The 14,099-nt window shown below is 39.2% G+C and overlaps 1 protein-coding gene across 1 annotated transcript in view; it reads right to left on the bottom strand.

The window, feature by feature from the left end:
- Positions 1-332: 332 nt before the first annotated feature.
- The window catches only part of LOC146834892 (uncharacterized), a 47,243-nt gene continuing 33,476 nt past the window's right edge, over positions 333-14,099 (bottom strand). Inside the window, exons 4-5 of the mRNA XM_085602493.1 lie at positions 1,227-1,422; positions 333-880 (exon numbers count right to left, since the gene is read on the bottom strand). Coding sequence (XP_085458619.1) covers positions 453-880; positions 1,227-1,422 — 624 coding nt within the window. The 3' untranslated portion in view covers positions 333-452. The remainder of the gene's footprint in view (positions 881-1,226; positions 1,423-14,099) is intronic.

Here is a 14,099-nt window from a genome sequence, read left to right as displayed (position 1 = left end):
CTTAATTAAATATATGAGCGTAATAAGAATGTACATTATCCTCTGGCAAACCACAGAACACAAGATGTCAAAGGTGTGCACTTAATACATATGCCAAAACAGGCAATCAACAATTTAGGAAATGAAATGCCTTAAATAAAGACTTCAGTCATATTTCTAAATTGTGTAAATAGTCATGTGAAAACTAATAAACACATAAAAATCAGCAAGAAATGTATCATCTGAATAACACTTATGTTACAGAATTTCAGTTGGAGACATTACTGATGTTGCTGCAAACCCAATTTCTACTTCATTTCACAGCTCACTAAAAATAAGGAGAGACTTTGGAATGAGGAAAAACAGTTTTAATGAAGAGTTGAAATTGCATTCTCAGTCTACAGAAGATGATCTCTCATAAAGGCACAATACAGATGTATTCTCCTTGATATGTCAACCTGGCTTAGGACCAATCAGGCCCCGTCATCTTCTGAGGAGGAGGCTGAATAACAGTCTAATCCTGGAAGGTTTTTCACATTTTCAGTGGCTTCTGCAAATTGCACTTCTTGGCTTTTAGAAGTGTCAGTAGCTATTTTCTGTGGTAGGGGCTGATGAGGAGATAAAAGAATATCCTTCATTTTCAGTACATCCTCTCCCAAAGTACTGTAAGGGGAGTTTGCCCATAGATACTTTGGGTTCATTTTGTTGCTGAAATTCAAAGGCTTGTCCTGTGCATCATGGTCAACACTTGAGCAGCTGATCAGTGCAGAGCTGTTGCTTGCTTCTGGTAAGCTGTAGTTTATGTCATCTTCGTGCGGATTATATCGTTGATCTGAACCTGCATCATGTTTGACTTCACTGAGGAGCACAGGTGTATGCAACAACTTAGTAGATTTTGGATCTAGTGGAGAGAAGGGAAATACATTATTAAAAAGTAGTATTCAAAATAACTTTGCATGATGATTTCTATGTTGTGAGCTGTGAAGTACGATTGCTAATGAGCATTGGTTCACTTGTCCTGATTTCTGATAACCTCCTTCTGCCTACCTAAAGGCCCAATTAACAAAAAGTAGTCATACCATACCCCTTTACCCTAACATATTTTGGGTAGGTTACCTCCACCAGCCCAACCAGTTAAAGTCTATGCTTGACACAAAGATTTTCCCAGGTACTGTAAAACTGGCCAGATGCAAGTTATTGTTATATTATGTGTTTAGGAGTCTTTTAATAGCCTTTGAAATAAGTACCTTGATCACTCCCAGCAGTCAAGCTATCTGTAGGTCTTTTCCTTGTGTAGCCACGTGGTTTCCATGGATGCTCTTTACAGGAGGGATCCAAACGCCTCAGTTTCCACAGGTGACTCTGGTAGTCCTTTCTTAGTTTTTCTATGTGTTCCTCAAACTCCTGGATTTTTCTTTCAGAGTAGTGAGACAGCTGGGACTGCTAGGAAACACATGCAGATGACACTGGTTCAGAGTTAATATTTAAAATTGTTATACAAGTACTTTTTATGATGCAAAATCGGCAGGGTTGAGGTTCAATGGACTGTGTTCGTGATCGAGTAGGGTAGGCTTTATTGTAATGTAAAAACAGTCGTGCAACACAATATTGGAGAGAATTATTATTGCTGCTGAGGTAATTACTTTAGATCGTGTCAAAAGGTACTTTAAAAAAAACAGAAGCACAATACTGGTTCCCCCAACACAACCCATGCAATCTCCACTACCAAAATTTTAATTCCTTCATGAAATGACAACAATCTAAGATAATTGTCTGAGGTGCTTCACATTTAGTGCAACAACGGCACCCGTTCCTGCTATTTTGACCTCTCACATGTTTGAAGGCTTGTAATTCATTTTACATATTGCCCAATTCAGGAGTTCAACTAAATGCAGCTACAGTGAGTGGCTCACGCTGCTCCCCTATCAACACAGGTAAGGAGCTTGCTACTCCACAAAGGGAGATTGGGAGAGCAAACTGCTCATTGTTGCTTTGATTGGAAACACCCCTGGCCCAACTAATTTGTTTCCACCTGTCTGCACGTGGCACGTTTGGTCAGCGGCACTGGTTCCCGTCATCTTAGAACTTTTCCTTTTCTATGGCACCAACCTGCATTACTTTCACATTCTGGGACTCTTGGTCAGTGGTGCTCCCGAATGTTTGTGAATGGGGAAGTTCACAAGTCGTGGTTATAATTATTCCTTACCTCGCAGTTTAAATTAACCTCAAAACGCTATAGCCCATATCTCATCTCTACGTCAAAAACACTTTCTGAAACTAGCTACATTTGCCATTGTTAAATGAGTATGGCTTAGGGCAACCCATAAAATATCTAAATGGAGCACAGTTTGTGCTTTTTTGGCTGATTTCATCATGTATTTTGTTTCATAATCCATCAATGTAAGATCTCTGGATGGCCATATTAAGTAGTCTGCTTTTGTTCATCTAACTCGGACCTCAGCATTTTTTATTTATTATTCTCATTATCTTTCTGTATTGTGTGGCGAAAGTCTTAAATACAGGTCCCGACTTCGTATTCTTCCAAATATGTGATTCTTATACTTTCTCTCAAGACTCATTTTTTTGGGCCCTTGCATTTTAGTTCATTTGTCGATATTATCACGTTTTAGTTGCACCATCCCTTGGCCACTCATTTACAACTCGTGTATGTATGTCTTTCGTAGTCTCATTTACTGCTGCTATTAGGTATGTCTGGGAGGTTCTTTAATCGGTTTCCTAAAATCTTCTTTTAGGTTTGGGGTAGACAGTATGTGGTCAATTATTATCAGGAAAGTAGGCTCATGCACAAAACTTAAATAAATAAATTTGATACTTGTATAGCGCACTACTCACCCGCAAGGGTCTCAAGGCGCTTGTACGAATATCGCTGTGGAACCCATCCTGGCTTTCCCTGTGAGGCGTCCACTCCTGGGCACCCCCAAGGTGGAGGCCAGGCATCCTTAGCGTTGTGGGGGCCGTTGTGGAGATTAAGCAAGCTATTGCCCAGAGTTGCAGAGTGGGACTCCATGATTGGAATAGGCACCAAGGCGAGAATTATCAGGTCCGTGGAATTTTTGAGCCCAAGACCCGCCGAGGCGGGGAATTGAACCCTGGTCCCGGGCTAGACCTCTGCATCAGTGTCTGTGGCACTAATCATTGAGCCACACTTCTCCACCAAAACTTGGGAGTAAGTCTTAATGATTCTCCTATTTCCTCTTATTCTGGGGGAGCCTCAACTAGACTAGGTGAGATAACTCCCATCTCAACACAGGGAAGTCAGGTTTTCACTAGATTGGAGTATCATTTCCAAGCCTTCTGTGTCACTGTCTCATCTTGGAGACACCAATGAGCATTGTAGTCAAATTTGACATTCAAGGGGATCTGCAGGCATTGTCAAGTAAGTCATCTCCTACAAAATGTCACCATCAAAATATAAAAATTCCAACACTACGAAGGGAGTAACAATTTAATTATCAAAGTCAATCAAACAGTTGCATGTTACCGACTTTCCAGGACAGTACCAGCATTCACCCAATTGTGTTCTGAAAATCCCCAAACATCACTTTAGCACAGAAAGGTGTTGCCCTGCCCAGATTAGCAATCAGCAACTCTCCCAAATCTGTAGATGCTGCAGGAACCCTCCACCACTAGGTTTTAACATTTAAATAGATCAGTGCTGCATGTTGGCCTTTGAAAGTTATTTAATGGTGCACCATCAGTCAACCTGTACAATACAAAGCTCAGCAAACACACCTGGAGTCTCTGCCATTCGACAATTGCTTCTCAGCAAGCTCTTATATCTGCAGGCTTTGCCAATGCTGGTTTGTAAAGCATGGTTAAATAAACTAAAGTGCTGACGGTAACGCAAAGACAAGTACCTCAAAACTGAACACTGAATTCAACATATTCAATCTTTAAGAAAGGCACAGCTTATTGTTTAATTTTTACCCAGGAAACTCAGGAACACGATTCAAAAAGCCTATTGCATGACATTCAGCTTGATAATGAAAACATTGAATTACTTGAACATACTTAACAGAACTGTGCAAATGTCATTTTACAATTTACTTTCCACATGACTATGAACTGGCACACATGCTCAAGATTTAGGTGCTCTGAGGCAGACTTGCACCAGATTTATGGAGAACACATCTCTTCAGTCACTCTTTTACCTCAAATACAGGCTGAGTGCAGAACCCTTCCACCTCCCCCTCCCCAGTGTCATAAATGCTGGCTTTGTGTGTCATGGCTTAGGCTTCCATTTAACAAATGGAAAGCTGAAGATAAAAGAAATTCAACACGATAAAGTCTGCCCTTCAGTTAAATCTGGCAAAATAGACTGGTTGCTGTGCTTTTAGGGACAGACTGGGAGGGATGGGGTGCAACATGGTGAGAGTAAGGATTTAAGGGTGAAGCAGCACATGGAAAATAGTACAAAAAAACCATGCATGCCATGGAGTGCTAAAAAGAAAAAGAGACAGCTTAGTTCCCTCTTGTGATCCTTGGAAGGATAGAAGTCATCCACTCAAAAGGATTGCAAAGAAGCTAACAGAAGAGGAAGGAAGGCCATCCACAAGGGAAAAAATGCAAACAAGATTGATAGGAAAGCAAATAATAAGCAATGTGCTGACTCAAAGCCCCCCTCATATTGAGATTGTATACAATGGGTCTTCAACAACAGATCGATAAAAGAGGCAAGACCTAAAAAGTACTCAGATGTGCTACTTATTTTGAGGGTAGTTCCCTTAATTATTGGAAAATGTACCTATCAGTAGTTGCTTTTACTTTTTCAGGTTCTATTTAATTGTAGTTTCTAACTCCAAAAGAAGTAGTAATTTCCATACAATTATAAACATTAAAATAATGTTCTGGTTCATTAAGAGCAAGAAACAAAGTCCTTGACTTCCTGTGCAGGTGCTTCATCCCTACTTTTTCCGCCCCTTGTTCCAGAATTGATCTTTAATCTTTCCTGCTTTGGCTTTTTTGAGGGGTCCTCAATGCCAATGTACCTTCTAAATAAAAATCAAGTGTTATTCAGGGTCATCTCCGGGGTTCCATACCCCACCCAGTGTCTTCCCAACCTGTATTATTCAGGCAGTCATTCCTTCATAGCTTGGATTGTAGGGGGTGGGAAGACACTGCCTCACATCCCAGCACTCAATTTGCCCCAATGCATCATGGTAAATGCAGTGCATGATAACACTTACTTCAGTAGTAGTCTCTAATCTTTCAAACTTGTTGGGGCAGCCTGTGTTGTGCAACTCTAAACGTGTATCTGAATTCATTTCTTCATCACAGAGAGCGACAAGGGGTGCTGGAAATGCAGCCCAAAGTCTTCTCAGGTCTCTGTACCACTCACTGGGAGCAGGCGCATCAACGCAAACTCGTCAGCTCAGTAGCTCAAGGGAGCCTCTTCAAACAGGAGGAGTTACACAGCACAAGCTGCACCAACCAGGAAGAAAAACTAAAGACTGGATTGGAGGCTGAGATTGGCCGCATCGGACACACTCTCCCATTAGTTTTGGCAGGAAATTGAAAAACAGGCCCACAACAAGATGTCATGGCTCTATGCCATCCAACATTCAAATAAAGCCCTAAAATTAGAGGATGCATGGAAAACCACCATGGAATATGCCGCCTTCAAGCGGATCACCAATACAGCATCAAAGCTTTTATCATGAACCTTAGACAAGGCTGCATTTGCTCGCAAACGCCATGTGTGGGCAGTCTTACTATCGTATGTGGCCTGGGGCCCACAGCAATACCTAACTACTCATTTCTCTGCTGTCAGGAAACATGCTTTGCTGCTCATCAAACTTGGTGCTTTCCCATCAAAGGATCTTGTCCCCTATTGGAGGCAGTCTTGGTCCAATGACCAGTGCCACTTATGCAGATATACTCACAAACCCCTGCTCCATCTGCTATGTCCAGCCCTTTTAACTCGTAGGCAAAAACTCATACGACCAGCTCAAAGAGCATTGCACCTTAGGTCATGTCGCCCAGCAGTAATAGCTCTACTAAGTAGGAATGCAGTAAAATTATCCTGCAAGGCAGTGTGGTTCCTCACTTATGCTTCCAGGAAGTTGGAAGGGCATTAAAGCAGAGCTGCTGGGCCTTTCAAATCAAATCAAAACAAGCTTTATTCGATTTTATACATTAAAATCATAAATGCAAACATTTTAAAAAGAGAATACATTGTCAGCTGTTTAATATTACAATTCATCAGTCCTCAACTTTCGTAGGTAAAATTCTATATAAAAAAATAAATAAAAAAAATAACTAAGCATATGAACATTCTATAACTTCCCGAATAATCCACCTCGTACTAATTCATTCCAGCCCAACACGTTTCTCACAATTCAATTGATTTGATTTTTCCTGGTCCTCAATACACTCTTTAAGAAGCCCACCATAGATCCAGTACAAAAACAATTATCCAACAGTTGTAAATACATAAAAGCAGGGCAGCATTGCCTCCAACCTCCCTGTTTTAAAAGTGGTATTAACCATCTATGCCTCTCGTTAGTATAAAACTTACAAAAGAGGACCACATGCATCGTGCTTTGGGCTGAAGCATTATCACAGGGGTATAGACATAGATCTCTTGACCAATCATTGATAGTTGGGTAAGTAATTAAGTAGTGGAAAGACCAGAACCTAAATCTTGTCAGGAGGTATCTGTCATAACCACCCAGAACGTATAACAAATAAGGTTGAATATTGCACGTTGTATTAATTAATTGATGTCTGGCCACCATTGGTTTCTTCATTTCAAGCATCAACCTGTTTCCTTCTAGGTGGGTCAAACAGACTTTTTTAAAATCCTTCCGATTGATAAGGTTCATACTGTCGGGCGAATTAAAATACTCAGGGTGATCAATGTCCTGCATAAAATTCTCGATATATTTCAACCATAAAATTTTGCGGGCATTATCTAAACTCTTTGCGTCCTTATTATTTCCCGATTAAGTCCCGTACTATCTGCGGTCCAAATTCTATGCCATAGCAGTGCCGGCTGAGCTTTAATTAGGTCAGAGATGTAGACGACTCCTAATTCGGAGTGGCAATTCAAAACCGGTGTACTAGTTGGAACGGCTAGAATAAATCGCAGAAAGGCATTTTCCATACGTTGGATTGATGTACAATCTTGAAATCCCCAGATAACTGCCCCATAGATTGCTACGCTTACACATTTTGCCTGGTAGATCTTCAATAAAATTTCTGGCGGTCTTTTTCCTAACTTTTTGGAAAAATTTAAAGAGCTGCGATGGACTTCGTAAAAAGTAGAGACCTGGCCTTAACTGCTGGGGCCCATGAGCCTGTTCTGTCAAAGAGGACACCCAAATAAGTAAAAGAAGTAATAGGTTCCACCTTGCACCCACCCGCCAGGAAACTTCTATTCTTGTTTTTTACTCTCCCACAGGACATCACAAAACTTTTCTTGGTATTTAATTTTAAACCGAGCCTGTCCATGAATGTGGTGTAGAAGGAGAGAGCCCTCTGTAGTCCAACCTGGGCGCGGGCCATAAGCACTGCGTCGTCGGCATAGAGGAGATATGCTATCGGGCGGTATTTTACAAATGGCGGATCCCTAGTGTGTAGCCTTCAAGCGGATCACCAACAGAGCATCAAAGCTCTTATCATGAACCTTAGACAAGGCTGCATTTGCTCGCAAACGCCATGTGTGGGCAGTCTTACTATCGTATGTGGCCTGGGGCCCACAGCAATACCTGACTTCTCATTTCTCTGCTGTAAGGAAACATGCTTTGCTGCTCATCAAACTTGGTGCTTTCCCATCAAAGGATCTTGTCGCCTATTGGAGGCAGTCTTGGTCCAATGACCAGTGCCACTTATGCAGATATACTCACAAACCCCTGCTCCATCTGCTATGTCCAGCCCTTTTAACTCGTAGGCGAAAACTTATATGACCAGCTCGAAGAGCATTGCACCTTAGGTCATGTCGCCCAGCAGTAATAGCTCTACTAAGTAGGAATCCAGTAAAATTATCCTGCAAGGCAGTGAGGTTCCTCACTTATGCTTCCAGGAAGTTGGAAGGGTATTAAAGCAGAGCTGCTGGGCCTTTCAAAACAGACCCTTGGACGGAGGGCTTAAGCATATTGGCAACTCTCACATTGCACTTGCATCATTTCAGTCTAGCTCTAGTCTGATTTCTAGAAGTCACGGTCCCATCTGCGCACCAGTACTTCGTGAACTGGATCACTACTCTCTGTATTTACCGCCTCAAAGAGGCTTTTTATCCTTTTACAAATTGTTTCACTATATCAGGTAATGTTATTGTAAAGATTTTAATTAATCTTACAATAAAATGTACTTACGTAAACACTACTACTGAAGTGTTATCATGCACAACATTTACCATAATGCATTAGGGTTGAACTGAAATGGTTTCCGTCTAGCCGTACAGAATCAAATATAGATTAATGAATGGGAGGTGGGTGGGGGTTCGTCCTATGTACCATTCAATGCTTTGCTAGTTTTGGTATCTGGCATTTACTGCAAGGAACTGTTTTCCCCATCCATTGTGTTGAGCAATCTAATCCTATTACAAATCGGTTCGAAAGTATGAATGCATCTGCAGCATAATTATATACTGTTCACGGTTTGAAATCAGATTTTTATTTCTTCTCACGGTTATTCCAGCAATGCTCTAATTTAAAAGCTACCACATTTGCATTATTTGTTTTTTTTACTATTTATTTAAAATACTGAACACAGCAGCATTGTATAAACACAGATACCTTTCTTTTTTCTCTTTGGCCATGGTTGGAGTAGGGTATGGAGGGCAGTCCTAGATCCAAGCTTGGGCAGTTTCCTCTGTTTCTCTTGGTGGGGTACGTTGGAAGAGAGACTAGCAGGATTTTAATTTTCCAAGATAATTCCTATTTCCCTCACCAATATAGCAGCAGATACATTTGTTCTTTTCTATCTCTTTCCTTGTTTCTCCCCCAACCCTCGCCCCCCACCCAGTGTACTTCAAGACAAAATAAACTTGCTATTTGGTTAGTAAGAAATGGGAGGCTGACACCAAGTTATTGTATTCTGGGGAGTTTCATATATTTTTGTCCAATAAGATGGTAATAGAATGTTTCATACTTACTCATTTTATTTAATATCATGCAGACAACACAATTCTTATCGCTTAATGTCAAGTGGGTGAATTAGTCAAGCGTCATAAACTATTAGACTATTGTAACTAGTTATCTTACTCGAAGAAACGAGAATTACTAAGAAAGCAATGAAATCTTTGAAAGCGAATTGGGTTGATTATACAATCTTTCGAGGCGATGAAGAAAAACAATGGGATTATTAGAATTGTGGAAAAATCAGCATTTTTTTCATTTCTCTCTCAGATTCTGAGGGCCAGTAGGTGATCGCTTATTACTCAAAAGAAAATTAGCAGCTGGATAGAGAATACACATGGCCCTAACATAAATTAACTGCTTTTTAGACAGAGAGAAAAAGACTAGTCTTTACACCTTGTGATGCAAAACTCTTAGTTGGAGGGGATTTCAAGTTCACCATTGATCAAGTTCTTGCGCAGTCGGCTCTAGGGCGGTGTGACAATTGGGGCCACAACTGGCACTGACCTTGGAGGGGAGTGGGGGGTTTCAGAGGAGTGGGGATGGGGGGGGCACTGTGTTTAGAAATAACACTGGTTTAAAAAGCACCTGCTGCAGAATTCTTTGTGCGTCAATCGGTTTCTAGGCAACAATTCTATGTAGCTTGTTAAGTAGGTTACTGCTTTTCTAAAAGAGATCATTTTGTTACTTGCTTTTCATAAGATAATACAATCCTAAAATAGAACAGTGAGCTATGAACTGTCATTAAAGAGCTGCATGGTATAGGTTAGAAACTTATGTTTTACCCCCAGTCTTTCATTATCCTAATGTTGTTTTTAAAAAAAGGGTTCATTTGGGTGGAAATACATTCTTATTAATAAAGCCAACCACTGTGGTACATTTTAAATCCTGAGTTTGTGCTTCTCCAAACCAAACACTCTAAAAAATATACTGCCTTCTAGTATGACTGACATGCGACTCCTACACCTTGTAATCCTCATTATCTTATGTAAAAGTTCCTATAGACTAATTTACAGACAAATGATTCATTGGCTCTGTATAATGTGCTTGTGAGAAGTAAAGTGCTCTGACATTCTACACTGGTATGAGTATTGCTAAAAAAAAAATGAAATTCAAGGAACGGAGGAACTATGGCGAGATGGGGGCCATGGTAGAGTGCGGTAGTGAGGGAATTTGCAGGGAAGGACGTTTTTAGGGGCAGTGGGACACCAACAAAGATTGTTGCAGGTGCGACCAGCGCTAAAGACGGCCCGGTTCTTGAGGGATAATCTAGAGTCAGGTCAAGACCACCCAAGTCTGTCTTGTCTTTGATCTCTAGGAGCACAAATTTAGCTTTAGTAGATTCTTGGCAGTTGAATAACCTTACAGGTCCGAGACTATAGATTCTTTTCCTCCTCATATGTACATTTTTACAGGAAGCTAGGATAGATAGAATATATATCTGACCATACATGCATTGGTATGTCATGATCAATGGGTATTAATCAATTTGTGACTGTAGGGGACAGAATACAACTAACTTTGTTAGAGGCTGCAGAAAATGTACACAAAATATAAAATAAAAACTATTAATTTCTTTAAAGAGGATGCAGTTCTGATTCTAGTTCTGTTATTGTGTGGGATGAAAAGAAGGTAGCCAATAGCAGCTCAGTCCAAGGCCTACTAGTAACCCTGAATAGGATTAATATATTACAATTAAAGATAAGTGAGAAGGAAATATTAAGTAATTATAAACAAAACACAGATCAGAGCATATATAATAAAATAGAAATATAACAAAGGAATAAGTGTTACAGTCAACAGTTGGACACATAAACCAAAAGATGATTTACTCTGTGGTAGTCCCAAAGCTGGCAGAATGTGGGCTAATTATTTGAAGGACAAGAAAAACAGAACCAAAATTGCATAAGTTAGGTGTGCGGACGGTTGCGTTATTTTAGAGAGTAAAAAAAATATTTTAAAAGATTTCTTTGCCAAACTGCATACTCCTGATCAGGATGGAGAAGATATCAAAAATAAAGTTCATGTATATATCGCCGAAGCAGAGTGTAAGAGGTCATAGATCAATTTCCTTATAGCATACCTCCTGGGCCAGATGGCTCTCCAAATCTTTTTTTCTAATAAACCTTCTCGCTCTTTATTCTCACTTTGCTGCCTTAAAGGAAGCTAGTCCTTCTTTGCACTGAGGCTTCTATGGTTCTCACCTGCCAAGAAGGTAAGGATTTACTTGCCATCGAGTTATAGACCTATTTCACTCTTGAATGCAGCGTGTAAAATGTACATTAAGATACTCACTAATAGATTAATTTCAGTGTTACCACTGATCATCTTTTGATCTCAGTTCGGCTTTATAAAGGCATGCTAGGCTAGTGAGAATACTAGATTTCTGAATCACATAAGGCCTTCAATAGAGTGGCATAGTTGTTTTTACATACAGTTTTTCAAAATGCGATCAGAGCGATTTGTTAATTGATATGGGCATGGCCCAAAGGGAACATCAGTGTTAATGATGATTTTTCTGTTTCTTCCAGATTATAAAGAGGTCGAAGTCACGGTGTCCTTATCCCCTTTTTTGTTCTTGATCACCTTGCAACCTTTATTTAAAGAATTCAAATTTATTGGTGAATTTTACTGTAATGAGGGGTAAACAAAACTTTAAACAAATGTACTATGCTAATGAAATTAATCATTTTGTTAATTATGTCAAAAAGTTTGTTTCAGTGATATTAGATAAAATACATGATTATTCCTATGAATATAAATTAAATAAGTCACAGTCAGAAATAATGCCTCTTTATCTCCATTGCATAGAGGAAATTGTTGGTGATTATTGCCTGAATTGGAAGACAAGTTCTTTTAAGTATTTAATATGGAATTTGTCAATGATTTTACAGAATCCGTATTGGATAAGGTGAAGAATGTGACTGAGTCACGGTCTCTGAGATATAGGACTTAGTAGGGAAGGACTTAAGCAACTAAGGCAATTTTTACACAAATTATAGACTAGGTCACTACTGTTCTTTCAATACATTACTGGCATTTTCTTTAAACAAATTAATCAGTTGATTTAATCTTTTATAGGGAAAAATAAGGAACTTGGATAGGTTGTAAACAGTTTAGATTACATTCTGAGGTGGACTGAATATAACTTGTTTCTAGATTTATCAAATCAGCCTTTCTGCCTAATAAAGGCATGTGGTGGTTCCCCAATCATGAGCTGAATCCTAGCTTAATGGAGTTGTGGTTTGAGATTGAGAAGGAAGTAATTGAACCATTGTAGTTATCTTCACTTCTTGTTACTTTCGTGTGTACAAAAATGTTGTATTCTTCATGATCTCGTGTTTGCTATTGTGGTGGTTGACAAGCAGATGACGCATAAATTACCATTGTCCTTGACTACCCCACTCTAGACTAATTCCAGGATCAGAACAGAAGGTCAAACATTACGGTGGTCTCATTGAATTTTTACAGGGATTCAGTTCATATCTTCTATCATGATGAATGTCCACTTTCTTATGCCCAACTGCAAAACATGTTCCATCTACCATATACCGATTTTATTAATTTAATTAGGCTTAAAGTTGCCTCGTCCAAATGTAATTTTGAATCACCCACTCTGATATATTAAAAGTATTTTCCCTGATACTGGGCATTCAGCTTCTCGCATTTACACATTTTCTACAGACTCACAACTTGTTCATGGTAATAGACATTGAAAGCAAAGATGTCTTCCTTTGCAGCACAAGTCAGATACATGTGAACTAAAAAAGCAACACTGACATAGTAGAAGATGCATAATCTAGGACTTGTAGAAAATTTGAAATGCTGGCGCACATGTGGGAACTATGTCTCATTTGATGTTTGAATGCATACCAATCGCAGATTTTGGAATACAAAACGACACAGAGAAATTAGACACATAATTATTAGGGAATTACACATTACTAAAGCCTGATCATGCTTGAGTATTCATGCTAATCCACCCAAAATATGCCTTTGAAGGATGTAGCTTTGTTAGACCTACTGGCTTTAGCTATATTATCTGCATTATGTAATTGGAAGAAGGTAGAATATTTCAATCACGGTGGTCCTGGGTTTGATTTGCAAGAAAATTTAATTCTTTATGGATGGACAGATTTCTTTTTGATATAATTTGAAATGAAAGCATGTGGTTGAGATCAGATCATTACATTTATAAATCTAAACCACCATGAAGTGTTACACATCACTATCCCTACCTTAAAGATTGACCCAGTCCGGACAGGTGTCCTTATGCAATCTGGTTTGTGATAATCTTCTTTTGAACCTCCATGTGCAGTGATTTTAGATTTGGTTTTAAGCAGTGCTCAAGTCGAAATTATTTATGACAGATTTACTGTCTTATATTTGATTTACTCGATGCTTATATTATTTTCTTTTTACATTCCTGTAGTGCCGTTGACTTATGCTTTCTGATATTTAGTAAGGGTCACCCATTGAAACGACATATTATTCAAATGTTTGTGAAACTTTAAAAAACATGATTGAATTAAAAAAAATAACATATTTAGCTCTTATGGATATAACACAAGGCAAAGGGAGATGAACATGTTGTACAAAGGTCTAATGTATGTGCACATATCCTTGTACATATATATACTGTAGCAGAGATAGGGTGACATTCTGATGTTAGGGCTAGCTCCACTGGCTTTACAAATACATATATACAGCCATTAAAAATAACTGTATGCTCATTAAAGTATGCTTGCCAACGTTCCAGCTTTTCAAACTACTCTACATCCTAGCAGAGGAACTTGGATAGCATTTCTTTTTTATATTTTTTTGTCTTCGGCTAAGTCTGATGTCCCTAAAAACGGATTGACGTTATATTTTAACCAACTGTAAGCAGAAAAAACATATCCATTAAAAAAAACTTTTAAAAGGACTCACAGAAAAGTTATAGCTATCACACCATTGATCCAATTTTTATGGAATAACATGAAAGGAGCTCCTCCCCTTCCTCTGGCCCATAACCTCCCC

The sequence above is a fragment of the Triturus cristatus genome, chromosome 4_2 (assembly GCF_964204655.1).
Source record: "Triturus cristatus chromosome 4_2, aTriCri1.1, whole genome shotgun sequence".
Taxonomy (NCBI): Eukaryota; Metazoa; Chordata; class Amphibia; order Caudata; family Salamandridae; genus Triturus; species Triturus cristatus.
This window is presented reverse-complemented; position numbering and strand designations above follow the sequence as displayed.